The sequence below is a fragment of the Rhamphochromis longiceps genome, linkage group LG8, assembly GCF_057381845.1.
Source record: "Rhamphochromis longiceps isolate RC_006_pf linkage group LG8, R_longiceps_female_GT1.1, whole genome shotgun sequence".
NCBI lineage: Eukaryota > Metazoa > Chordata > Actinopteri > Cichliformes > Cichlidae > Rhamphochromis > Rhamphochromis longiceps.
In genome coordinates, this window is record NC_140564.1 from 23758865 (window position 1) to 23772511 (window position 13647).

Below are 13647 nucleotides of genomic sequence, written 5' to 3' on the forward strand. Positions count from 1 at the left end.
TGACTATGTAACAACTATTCACTTTTTGTGACACAAACCAGCAATGTCATGTGATTTAGGAGAGGCACAAAACTCAAAACTTTTAGTTTTAACCCAAAAATTTAGCATTTATATATTTTTTATAACATTTTTTAATGTTCTGTGCAATAATAGCTGATAATGTAACCCTTTAAAAAAAGTGTCAGCTCATTTATAATTTGACACAGTAAATCACTGCTTTGTAAATAATACACACATATAGTAGTCATAGACTGTTTTTAGTTTGATAGTTAGGCGTGTTTGTTTACTAAGAAGAGTTGACACTGCTGTTGGCAGGAGGATAAGGGAAATCAGCGGCCTCTCTGCGAGGTGTTAGACTGTAAATATTATTGGCATGCTGACAGTCTCCCACAGAGCCATGGTGTGTAAAAATCGTTAACAAGCACGATGATGGGCTCTCTCCATCCCTCAGGTGAGAATGTGGAGTGTGTTTTTACATCAGCCATTATCCAAGAGGGTACAACGAGGTGTTCTGTGTCACGTGATCTAAAATTGTGCAGCGTTATCAAAGAGATAGTGTAATTTATTTTTCTCCTTTTTGGGGTGCGCGTGTGTGTGTAAAACATCATTAACATCCTTTTAAAATCTGAGAAAATAAAGAGACAAGACATATTATAGAACACAATACATCTGCTTTTAATTTGTGAAAATACAAAATGAAATCATGTACAATTTATATACAAGGCTATTTGTACAAGACAATAAACAGTTTTTATTATTGTGTATGATGACATAGTCAGAAATATCAACTTAGCACTGGCATTGACGATGTGCTAAAAAAAAAAAAGCACAAAATAATACAGACTAGACTGCAATGTTGAATGTCTCTCAACCCCACAGGTACTGTCAAACGGGAACACACTAGAAAAAAATACTTCACATTAAGCTTTACACATTTACATACAACTGAATTGCTTTCAGGCGCTGCTCTTGATGATGGATTGATTTAGAAGGAAAAAAGTTTTAAGACTTCTCAGACTGTTTGCGACAGTTGTAGCTATCTCCAGTGAATTTTTAAGAACACTAAACTAGAAGCCTCTTTTCGCAGCAGTGGGTCTTCCTAGAGTCCTCCATTGGCTTCAGCACTGCCTGGCACATTACTGGCACTGAGGGATGGACAGCTTGGGTTTCCTCTGTGCCAGTAAAAATGTCACAACCTCTCTCATTTTACATCCAACATGAATCCTAGGCTGGACTGTTATGTGTCATATATGGATCGAGAAATTCATGGAGCAATATGTGCTTTTCTTTGCTTTTTTTTTTTTACCTTTCCTTCCCCCTCATTGATCCTAAAGTAAAGTGACAACAGTGCCAGTATAGCTGTGATTCATTATTAAAATAAGACATGATTAATAACACCACACACATTATTCTGTGCTTCCAAACAGAAACAAATGATTGGTGCTTTATTAGAAGCAAGTGGAAATGAAATATGTAATCAGTCATTGAGGAGGTAAACAAAACAAAGTATTCCAAAAAAAAAAACAAATAGCCAAAAATTCAGTTGTTTTTTTTATGATAGAGCTGTTCTTCGTGCATCAACAAAAATCATGTCTGTTTATGGCATTAAGATTGGTCATGGAGAACATACAAGTTGCTTAATGGCCTCCAAGACAATCCTGTGTCAGGCAGTGCTTACAGCCAAAGGAGGACTTAAATGATGCCCACTTTATGCGATATGTGGCTTTTACATTCATCTTACCTACAAGTCTATCATATATGGTCATAGCATTTGGCTTAGCTGTTTATAGTGACTTAAGTAAATGGATAAATGTAAAATGAACAAACTTTTGGATTTTTGGTTGTTTTATAATTTAACCAAAATTTAAAAAAACCCAACAAAAACAGCTCTATCATATTTGGCTATTAAAAAACAAAAATAAATTTTGCAGATGCAGATACTTGTTAACACTTCCGGGGTTTTGGACAACTTGAAATAGCAACGTGAAAACATTTATAACACCTGAAAAAAGGCAAAAAAAATAAGACAAACATAAATGGATTCAGATAAGGCTGGACCCAAATGCCATTTACATATGGACACTGGCCGTCGTAACTGTCACAAATGTTGTGAATTAGCTCCAAATGGCAAAGGAATCACTGAGAGTCAGTCACTAACAATGCCATTGTGGTGGGGTTGCAGCTGGGTGTAAAATACACATTTTAAACATACTGTACAGACTAACTCTGCAACATTGGTTAACGTAAATGCAGAAGTAGTAGTAGTTGTTCATACACAGCTAAGAAGGCAACTTTTACAATTGCAAAACTTGATCCATTAATCCTAATAAACACCCCTTTTAGCAGTATTAGAAGTAGTTATTCTGTTTTTTTAACATTGCTTTTCTTGTTGACGTGACCATCATTCCCCAAAATAAACCAAAAAAGTCATGGAGTCTGGCCACTGCTAAAGGTTAGCTGTGCAAACTAATAGCTGAGTGACTGTGATATTTGACAACGATTGTCTTTAATGAAGATTACGTAAAATAAACTTGCTGCAGAGGTGAATGACGAAAGCAGTACATGTTCGCCTTATACGATGAAAAAAATGATGATTTGCGTTTGCAGATGAGGCGATATCTCAGATTCCGGACGGACGCCTACACGATGAGTCTTCTAGGAGTCCAATAACCAGCACGCGTCCAGAACTCAGCGCTTGTGCTCTGCTTCTCTGATGGGTGGAATCAAGCTGCTTGCGGATGTACAGTATATCGACTGATGTGATTGACGGCGAGAGTATTCACAGGCTTGAGCTTTATGGTCCTCTGGTGGGTATTCTGTTGCTCATCTGTAAACCATGTCTTTTCTGAGAAAGAGTCAAAATCATAAAAAGACAAGGGAGGACATCAGACAGTTAATGCTACATGGAGGTCAAATATTTTGCATTAATATGATGCATTTTTACATGCACTAATAACATTTTAAAAAATGTTTTTTCTAAATTGTTGCTTTACGAAGGTATTTTAAGCTCCACGGTGAGTTTTTAGTGGTGGGAAAATATCACTCATTGTGTTTTTACCTCCCTCTCTAATATTTCAATCACGCTAGTGTAAAAATAGGACAGCAACCTCCTTGTGATTAGGAGAAATTAGCATTTGCCCAGTGATTGGATTTAATTGTTTTGCTGTCAGGGGTCTATTACAAGTAGTCATGGTCGCCAACTGGTTGCCCAGCGATTGAGCTTGCAACACCCTCCACCTCTGGATTGAGGGTGTTGCACGCAATGGCACTGCACAGATCGCCTGGTGGGAGGCAAACTGTCTTCAAATAACTGTAATCACTTTCACACAGATTGGCGAATGTTTGCAAGTAACTGCCGCCCTATTTATTAATCTAGAAAGCAAGGTTGCCTAGTGCCTGTGCAATTTTGCACTTTAATCTCCATCCCGTAGCAACTATTTGTGGAATTTCTGCTTTAGGTTAGAATGTAAGATGTTTCTGTGCATGTAGACAAGAGTAGCATAAGATTTGTGATTTTCACTAATTTATCCCACATAATTACCATTCAACTGCAAACTGAGAGCAGACTCTTGGTGCAGTTTGAGAGGGCAAGTGACGGCGAGTGGTCGGAGGCAACAGATCTCAGGTTCATCGTGCACATTTGCAATAATTTTGATTGTGTTGCTGTCTCTACTTTTGTCTCCTAGTGCGATTGTAGCATAATGCCATTCATCTTATGGCCATTTTTTAAAAATATACTGCCATGAAGCATGCAGCTTTGTTGAGTCTAAAGACATGCAAGTTCCAGTGAAGCAAAATCTCTTTACCAAATTACAAGTTAATGCAGGACTTCCACCTTCATAATTATTGTATATTTTCTAACCTTTTATTTATAAAAGACTTCAAACTTTTGGCTTGATGCAACTTTTTCTGGTTAAGAAGGAAATAGATAACCTGACATTCTACAATGTGATCCATGGTCATGACCTAAGGCTGTTATACTGTGGTGCATTAATACATGTGCCAGCAGACACATGTTGCCAGTAACAAAACATTAAACAACAGTAAAATGTAGCATCAAACCATTCAGTTGCAGTCACACATTCTACAGTCAAACCCGCTGTGAACTGTGCTGCTTAGGTCACGACCATGCTCTCCTGAAGCAGTCATTTGGAAATGCTAAACTACTTGGCTTTCATTCAGAGGGCAACATGTCAGCAGGGACATGACCGTGTTCAGTGCAAGTATGTAATATCATGCATATTCATTCACTTCCATACCTTGGCCAACTCTACTTATCCTTGTTGCACTTTGAAAAGAGAAAGTAGTACACTACGTGTAAGCTAAGTGGGAAAATACTAATGCGACCATTAATAACAGAAAAGGCAGAGCAGGAAGATCGGAGGCATAAAACCAGCAGATGATCTCATTGCGTATGGATTTGGAGTAGGTTAAACAGTAGGTTGCCACTAATCACAAAAAAAGATAACGAAAAACAACATAGGTCATGTAAAAATATCTTTAAGTGCCATTATTATGCATCCAGCATAATAATGCATGTCAGACAGCCATAATCTTCCCATGCCTATTGTTAAAGCAGTTTTAAAAAATTATCTCCAAGTTTCAGATGGAAATACCAGCATGCAGCTGCACTTCAGATGTTTTTAAATCAAACGAATACACTGGTGTGTTAAATGGATCTCTGTAAAAAAGTGCAATGCATCGTATTAACTGAGCATGAGCAGTATTGTTAACCATAAAAAGCCTGTAGTGTTCATTCAGCAGCTGTGACACATAAGCATTCCCTTTGAATGAATGTGAAAATATTATGATATTGCTATTATTTGTAGAATGCATACCTCTGTCAATTCTGCAAAGTCCCTTCACTGTGTTAATAACAGTAAAATACTGAGATACCTGTAATCAATATATACTCAGAGACAGACAATTAAACCAAACAATCTTAGACCCCATCCATACCGGGAATATATTCAATAAATATAACCGGCCCCATGAACCGAACCCATGAACTTAAGGACAGGCCTGATTAACAACATTTAGTAATTAATGCAAATACAAATACTGCACATGGCACAAACAAGCTTTTGTGATTCAAACAAGTCTGTACTTTATGGTCCAACATACATTAGTAAAGACATAAAATGAGTTATTCGGAAGCACAGAGGCATACTTATAGACAGTATAAAAGATGGATGTGGGTCCTGAGCCTGACAAGTGGAGCCGATACAGAAGCGCCCCAATGTTCTTTGCCCAGCAGGGAATTATTTCCCTGGTTCCAAATAAGACTTCCTGTTGTATAGACGTACATGGTAAAATAGCTCTAAGCTTCATTAGTCTGTGAACTCAGTAAATATGCAACTGGTGACTTTAATCAATAGTTTCAGATAATATGGTTTATTTGGGAAATTATGACTGTTATTCAACTCATAAAGGAGGATTTACAGGGAATGCTCATTATCTAAAGACTTGTGATGGCGAATGCGATGAAGTGTCTTCGGTTTCCAACCTCTCTGGTTTCAAAAGTCCAAGAAATCAACAACCTTTTATATATCGATCTTACAGTCTTTAATTAAATGATTCACCTGATTCATTATGCCAACTTGCAGGCACTCTATAACAAACACCTGCCAGACACCACAGTGTAATTATAATAGGGTATATTGCACTAAAAGTACAGGTTATCTTATCTTATCTTAACAAAGGCATTATTTCATTATGGGACCTGGTAGGCTTGCACTACATTGGTACAGCCTATAGAGAACAACCATAGTGTACAGATAAGTCGTGAAACTCTAAGTGTAGCTTAGAGGCTCTGTCTTCTTGTACAGTGTAATGCTTTACAGCTGTTATGTTTCTATATTGCAAATTGCAAGTTGAAAGCTTATGGATAGGAAATGGATTCTTTACCTTTTTAGAGTTATCGAGAGAAAGAAAAGCCAAATACATTTGAGGACATGCTTTTGTTAAAAATGGGCTGGGGCCACCTGTGAAGAATTATCTACACAATCTAAACTCTGACTTCTGTACATCTGGTAAAAAAAAAACTTGTAGGTATACGTGGTACCATTATAAAAGATTGATGACTGATCAAAGTGGTATCATCCAGTCAGCTGCTTGTGTCTTGAATACACTATGGTTGAAGCTGTCAGCTTATCAATCACTTGAAAAAAGTGTATGTGGTCGGGGACTTGGTAAGCCCAAACATGATGTTGAATTGGGAAAGTCTAGCCAAAGTAATAAAATCTGGAAGTACGAAATCTACTTTGAATAACTATCCCTGCTTCTAGCTAAGAGTTAGATAGAATGCCATGTACATTTCCACAGCAGAAACGCCTTCCTATAGCGATTCACACCAACTATAGTGTCATCTGTGGAGACCACAGGTGTAGTAAGGCTTCAAACTGAAGTAAGACCTAAATTGTGAAATCAAGACAAAGGCAACAAGAAGATTATAAGGATTCCAGCTCCTTTGGTTGCAGGTCGAATACTCTGTAGAGAAAAAAATGCTAGCTATTGCTGCCGTATGCTGACAGTGTAGTACTCACTGCTTCATTGAACCTTGACTTTAAGCAGTTACGGGCCCAATTTGCAGCGGTGCATAGAAATTCTGATTCAGTTTACCAGTCTAATTACTGGTAATACAAGTGGTAATCATAATACATGAAAATGTCTCTTCACAAAGTTTAACAATTGTAGAATAAAACTGAAATGTGACATTCACATTGTGCGGGTCAAACTTTATTAACAACCGTAACATTTTATGCTTGCAAATTGTCTTGACATAACTAATAGTTCACGGTGGCAAGTAACATTTAACTAAAAGCGCAGCTTTCTAACGCAAATCAAAAGGCATTGAGAGGACACGATGTGCAAGAATTCATTGACATGACATGAACCTTTAAGACGTGTAATTTTAAAAGTGCAATTTAGTACAATAAGTTTCAGCTTTAATTCGAAATTAAACAAAACTTGGAATGCTACAAGTGGAAAGAGACGGTGGCCATAATCACAGAGGTGCTGGATATTAGCAAAACAAAAAGGAAAGATGGAGGTTGTACAATGTTTGTCACTTACTACCCTGAGGGTAATTACTTTGTCATGTTCTATGATGTGTTTGCCAGTGTCACATATATAATAATATCCTTTTCTTCCACATTAGATGGAGGTTGAGAGGAGTCTGTGTGTATAGGTAAGGCTTTCGTAGTTAATTAAAAGTTGGTAAGCGGTTAACTGGACAGAATTAGTTGTAGAAACCCTGATGTATATTTGCACTTGACTCAAAGTGTACTAGTCAGGATGTTACTACTGTTCTTGGCTTTCAAATGCACAAGAATGTGGGAAAAAAACAGCTAATGGATGGAATGAAACTCAGTCCAGGGGAGTTCCAGTTATTCTTTGACCTGCAATATTAGCCAATCCTGCTAAAGTGGAAACCCAATCTGTACTAAATTGCTTTGTTAAACACAAAAGTGGCACATACATACACCGTCAGACGGACATACACACTTTGACACTCAGACGTGTGAAAGTCTGTCTGGACAAACAAGGCAAACGCTGTCGGCAGGCACCGGTCACGGACATAGACAGTCACAGAGCTTTAGAGGGGCACATACTTTTGTTTGTCTCGCGAGTCCCTGCTTTTGGCTCGGTTGGTGCGGTTGGTGGTGGGGATAGAGTGGACGGAGGAACTCTTTTTGCTTGAAGAATGGGATGAATGGGAAGAATGGGAGAGGCTGGTTCGAGACTGGCCAGCGTTGTGGTCAAACTGCATCAGGCAGAATATCAGGTCTGAGGGCACCAGCTCAAATGCATACGGTGGATTGGTTATGACATATCTAGAGGAAAAAGGGACCAGATGTGAGGCCAGTTATAAATAAAGTAATACATGAATCCATTATTATTTGGATTTCAGTCAAATGCAAGAACACATACCGTTTGGTACACTGGCTCTGTGTGTTTAGATGTGCGTCTCGTAGCCGATAGATGCCAAAACACAACATGTTATAAGTTTTTAGGGCTTTACAAAACAGGTCACCATAACAACCACCATCCTGTAAGAGAGCAACACAAAACTGATGAGTACACAATTTGTATTTTGTAAAACCAACATTAAAAATACATATTAACGTCATAGAAAAATAGAATCTGTGTTACACAGCGTAGTCTTTTCTTTTCCCTTGCATGCTCTTTGTTTTGTTTACTGTTGTCTATGTAAATGAAGGACAAAATTGTCTCCTGACCACACTCAAATAAAATCAGCAAATAGATCTCTAGCATCAAAAGTGATAGCATTACGTCTTTATCTGATACAGCTGGATAATAAAGCAGAAAGTCATGGAAATTAAGCAGATAACTCTACAAACTCGACAAGAAACACAAGCATTCAACAACATTTTACAGCACACAGTTAACTCATTCCAGTTGAAGTGGAACTGCCACAATTAGAGGATTCGGTCACCAGGGTAAAGCAATGATGGATTTCATGGAATATTAGAGAATATTAAGAGAGCCATAGCACAAAATAAAAGAAGCCTCCTTGGCTCATTAGCTTTGTTCTGCCATTTATAGTACTGTACAGGAGTCTTGAGCCACCCGTCCTTTGTTTATATTTAGCTTCCTAAGAGTCAGACTAAATTTTAAGTTGTCTTCGGAAATAGCTTTCCAAGCTTTCTGAAGGCTTTTAGTTTTTCTTTGGACATTGGCTGCTTTCCGTCATTTTCAGTTCAGTTCTTGTACCTGACCACTGTCAAAGGATTTTTTTTTTTTTTTTTAAATCATATGAATCATTCAAGCATAAATAAAGGGACCTAACAGACGGGATGAGTTAGGAAAACAAAATAAGAGATTTTAAATTGAAATCTTAGTCACTTCATTACTAGCAACCTGTCACAAAACCCATCAGTTGTTCCCATGTCTTTAGTTGATTTGGGTTTATGAAAAATACCAGCAAACATAGTATTTTTGGACCAACAAATGTAAATTCCCAAAATATATTAGCTTGAAGCTTGGTATATCTCATGGTGTGTAGTGCGTCCTTAAAAAATTTGAGGAAACTGAACAAGTAGAGGACAAAAGAAAAAGTGGCAGGCTTTAAAATCTTTCTACAGCAGATGACCAGTGTGTGAAAGCTGTGTCCATAAGAAATAGGAAACATCCAGCAAAGACCTGAAACACGACCTGAGAAATGCATCTGGCTCTTCAGTTGATCCATCTACGTAAGTGCTAACAATCAGTCAATATGCTATTAACAATATGCTATTAAAACTAACATCTTAAATAAATGCCAAAATACTTATTTGATGCTCATTCTATAGATAAATATAACTTTATTTTCTATTCATTATACAATTTCAGCTATGTCACAATCACTCAACACAGTTTTACATCCCCATCCCATCCCTATTACTCTGCATCCTTCAGTAACAGCAGCTCCCACAAAGCAAGCTGACAAAAATGTCCTTAGCCCCCAGGTGACAAGACCAATCACTTACCCCGAGGTCGGCAAAGGGCCCATCGTACAAGGCCAGCTGTGCCACGCGACACCTGTCCCTGTTTGCCAGGGTCTGTGGTGTGCTGTAGCCACCTCTTAATGCATTCTCCTCTGCCAGCAGCCCCTCCAGCTCCGGTGTCGCCCCGCCCGTTACCAGCGTCCGGATCAAGGTGAGGATATTATCATTGAAGTATGTCTGAAGGAATGAAGTTAGAGGGGGGTGAGTCCTTAAGCAAACACTCCCAAAGTCACAACTGAACCTTCTCAGCATGCCAGGCAGATTGAATGGTGCTATCTAACCCTGCTCTGTCGCATCACATTGGCCTGAACATGGAGTGAAAAGACAGGAGAATCCAGTTACTGCAGGTCACACCTACTTCCATCAGAGCAGCGAGTCCATGTTCACACTTGTACAAGGATTTATTACTTAGCTTTATATAAGAAAGAAAAAAAGTCCGCTTTATAAACCACACACTAAACCTGAAGATATACTCCTCTCTGTAATTGTTATCTTTCTAATCCCTCCTCAGTTATTGCTTTGCTGATTTTAACAAGGGCAAATGTCTCCCCTTTTCTTTTCACTGCAGTCGCTTGTCTCCCCCTGCTTGTACAGCATGGTGACATCTCCCTTGGCTGCTGACAGCACTATTGACTCAGATGATGGATGAGGGCTGTCCATTAGGTAGCATTACCTTTGTCTACACTGGAGCACACTTGAAGGCAGCTTTGTTCTAACCTCACTCAAACTGAAAGGCAGACAAATGAAGCCATCATGCCTTGTACAAGTTCCAGTCTTGTCATTCATTCTTTTAACAGAGGACCAGAATGTGCCTACTTTATTATTTGTATTATTTTTTTAGATTTAGTTGTAAAGCTCGGCCAATATATGATTTTTAAAACCGATACAATACTGATACCGATATTTGGCAGTAAAGAATTCAGTATATTAGCGGTTATTCTTTTTCTTTTAGACACACGACACAAAAAAACATTTGTTATGTGTCATTATTAAGGGTTATATTTTTTATTTCATCTCATCCAAGAGGGTTCTTCAGTTCCATAACCAAAAGGTTATGGAGGTATTTAAACCCAAGTGGGAGTTTCCCCTTTGGAGATGAACATGTGTTTCATCACATGAGCTTAGCAGAGCCCTATTAGGGTTTAAATACCTGGGATTCTCCACGTTTTGCTTCTTGGACTGAAGTGAAACAAACAAAAGCCCAATCTTCTTCTTTTCAAGCTCTTAAGACTGCTGATACAGCTTTATCAGTAAGTAGCTAATATCAGTCGATACCGCGACTATTTAGTTGACCTATTTTGCAATTGGCAGATGTTATTAGAAATTCGATTTTTTGACTTACCGCACTCATTAAGGAATCCAGCACACTGACTGCAAATGCTGTCCCACAGGCAAAAGGCTGTGTGAGGTACAACTCTGTGTCTGGGTCGTCGTCATCATCTTGATCCAGGAACTGAACATTCGAGTCATTCACTATGGGGTAAACGTGTTCATTTTATTAGCTATTTCAGTTCAGCTTGTTTTTTGTTGGGTTTTTTTTACTGCACACTGAGTCCAACATGGCAAATGCTTGATTCACGTGAAGAGGAGGACACAACAATACAGCGGTTGTGCACAACAGTCAGTAGCAGCAGATATGGACTGTATTAGAAATCGGTGAATAGTTTCGCATATTCTCCTCATTTGCTTAGTTCCAAATTTGGACCACATTTTAGTTTCTTTAAAAGAACTAAAATGACATATGTGTCTGGTGTTTGTATCCAGCCTTGTGGCCAACTTGCCTCTGCCACATTCCATATCCAGGCCATTCATGCACACTCATGACACCATGCATATTGTCAAAGTTCCAGGCCTTAACTTGAAGTCCTCCTGAGGTCACTATCAGTAACACCATTATGCCATTGTTTGTCTTGTAAATCCAAGACAGAACTTCCAATTACTTGTACTTGCATGTCAAGTCAAATGAAAGTATTTCATTGCCCCAGAACCTTCTTTAAAGATGTCTTTGCGCACAAAAACACATGCAGTAGCTGGAAGAAAGTAATGATGTAAAATTTAGTTGGAGAACTGCTTCTTCTGTGAGGACAGAAATAAATGTCAGTCATATCGACAGGGCTGAGATGAAAGAAGGGCACGGGACAGAGAACGTGATCCGACAGAAGATGCTATGAAAACAGCCACAAGGACTTCTGAGGGATCAAAGACCCTGTAATTCTTAGAAAAATAAAAGGGAGAAATTTTGCTTTGAGATAGGGAGCCAAAACAAGACAGGCAATTTCAACCAGAACCAAGGGTAAAATGTGCTCAAAGTGATGCCATGGGAATGGACTGAGCCTCTTGTGCAGCACGAGAAATCAAAAGAAAGCTGATATGGAGGCAGCAGCAGTTACGACACTGCAGTACAGGACAGAGGCACTTCTTCTTACCCAGCTCAGTTATCATTTGTATGCTGGTCCCACTGCTTTTATCCTGACTGAATGAAATCACAGGCAGTTTTTTGCCTGGCTTTGCTAATGGCGCTAGACAAGTGTTAAGGAAAAACAGTTACTGGTACATGTCAACAAGGGACAAAAGCATAAACAAATTCCACTTTTAGTACAGTTAATCAAGTGATGACAGCCTCTAATTGCATAATTTGTGTTTTCGGAGATTTGTTTACAACTACTACACTGAAAAGAACATAAAACAGCAGAGCTAGCATATCAATCAACACGTAGCAGCAAACCATACCTAGTTCTGTTATGATGGGGATATTTGCTCCAGTGGTGACAGAGGTCTGCCTCACCAGTCCATGGACTGGACTATTCTCAGGAGATGATCTATCCATTCCTGGTGGTGTGAAGCCTTAATGGACATACATGTCACACAAAGCACATCAGTTAATACTAGGTTCAGTACTTGATTTTAGAGGTTACGATAATGCACATCAGCAGAACTAATGTGTCGGGGCTATTTCATCTATTTGCAGCCACGAGTGAGGTGTAAAGTGCAGTGTTACCATATTCTTGACAACGACCAGTATTGATTTATATATAATAGATGTGACAAACAGCTCATTTTGTTTCCCTTTGATTGTGTGTGCATGGAGACAGAAACATTTTACAAACATATGCAAAAAAAAGCATGTACAATATGGAGTCATGAAATAGAAAATCAGTGACGCAAGATTGAATCCAAATTGACTTGACATTTCTTGCTTTCCTCAGACTGACAAGTAAGCACATTAAATCAGTGATGCTGTATGTATAATACATAGGGTATATTGTGATATCCATCACTTACTGCTGACTAAGCAGCACCATGCGAGGTCATACATGTATTAGAGGAATAATGAAATTGTTGGAGACCCTACCACCACCACACCCTCCACCCGTCGCGAGGCCAAAAGGTTTCTAAAAGGATTTCTCTCAGTGCCAAATAATGGCCCCTTACTGAAGACCATCTGAAGCTAACTGAGTGCTTCAAGTGTCATTTAGAAAGCTATAACATGCAATTTTAATACATTGCACACATTAGTTTTATGAAAGTAGTCTCAGATATTGAAAAATAACAATGTGCAAGCCAGGCAAATCTCTTGTGCCAGAGCTGTGCTTGTTGCCACCAATTAAGTTTGTGAAGAAACCAGTTGTTACAGTAACCTGAGGAATAGTCAGCTGGGTTTATTGTCAAACACAGTGACACCAGGTCAGCCAAGCAGCACCCACTGAGGAATATTCTCTGTGCCAGGGCCCTGTCCCTTCCAGGCAGTGCAGTGAACTATGATAGGGCGCTCCTTACCTTGAGAATTAGCCTGCAAGACCCCGATGCTGTCATCAAACTGCATAGATTTGATGTTGAGTGACGCCAAGATGCATTCTTTGTCCTGCAGTGATGCATCGTCAATATTGTTCTGATTGGCTGACAGAATGACACACATGTCGCAGAGGTTGATGTTGACAGCCCTCAGATCTGCCCTACTCAACGGTGTGCCCTTTGAGAACCAGTGAAGGAGAGAATTTGTTATCTCACCTATAAGGTACAAGAAATAAATCAAAGTTTTGAACGGCAGGCAAACTCGAAACTTCTGTCGGCCTCGTGTGCATGCTCCAAATTATACTACTCGCTGCTGGCGAGTCCTGACAAATGCTGCTACTGCTAA

At 39.0% G+C, this 13647-nt stretch overlaps 1 protein-coding gene across 9 annotated transcripts in view; it reads right to left on the reverse strand.

The window, feature by feature from the left end:
- Positions 1-1194: 1194 nt before the first annotated feature.
- Positions 1195-13647, reverse strand: part of LOC146663719 (calcium-activated potassium channel subunit alpha-1a) — a 101091-nt gene continuing 88638 nt past the window's right edge. For 7 of the 9 annotated variants that reach the window (XM_085416588.1, XM_085416594.1, XM_085416593.1 and 4 more), the window contains 7 exons: positions 13287-13479; positions 12240-12353; positions 10852-10982; positions 9492-9686; positions 7933-8051; positions 7614-7835; positions 1195-2845 (listed from right to left, as the gene is read on the reverse strand). In XM_085416588.1, the coding sequence (XP_085272714.1) occupies positions 2824-2845; positions 7614-7835; positions 7933-8051; positions 9492-9686; positions 10852-10982; positions 12240-12353; positions 13287-13479 (996 nt within the window). In that variant the 3' untranslated portion in view covers positions 1195-2823. Of the gene's footprint in view, positions 2846-7613; positions 7836-7932; positions 8052-9491; positions 9687-10851; positions 10983-11017; positions 12029-12239; positions 12354-13286; positions 13480-13647 lie in introns of those variants that run through there. The other 2 variants (XM_085416596.1, XM_085416595.1) reach the window with 2 other exon arrangements.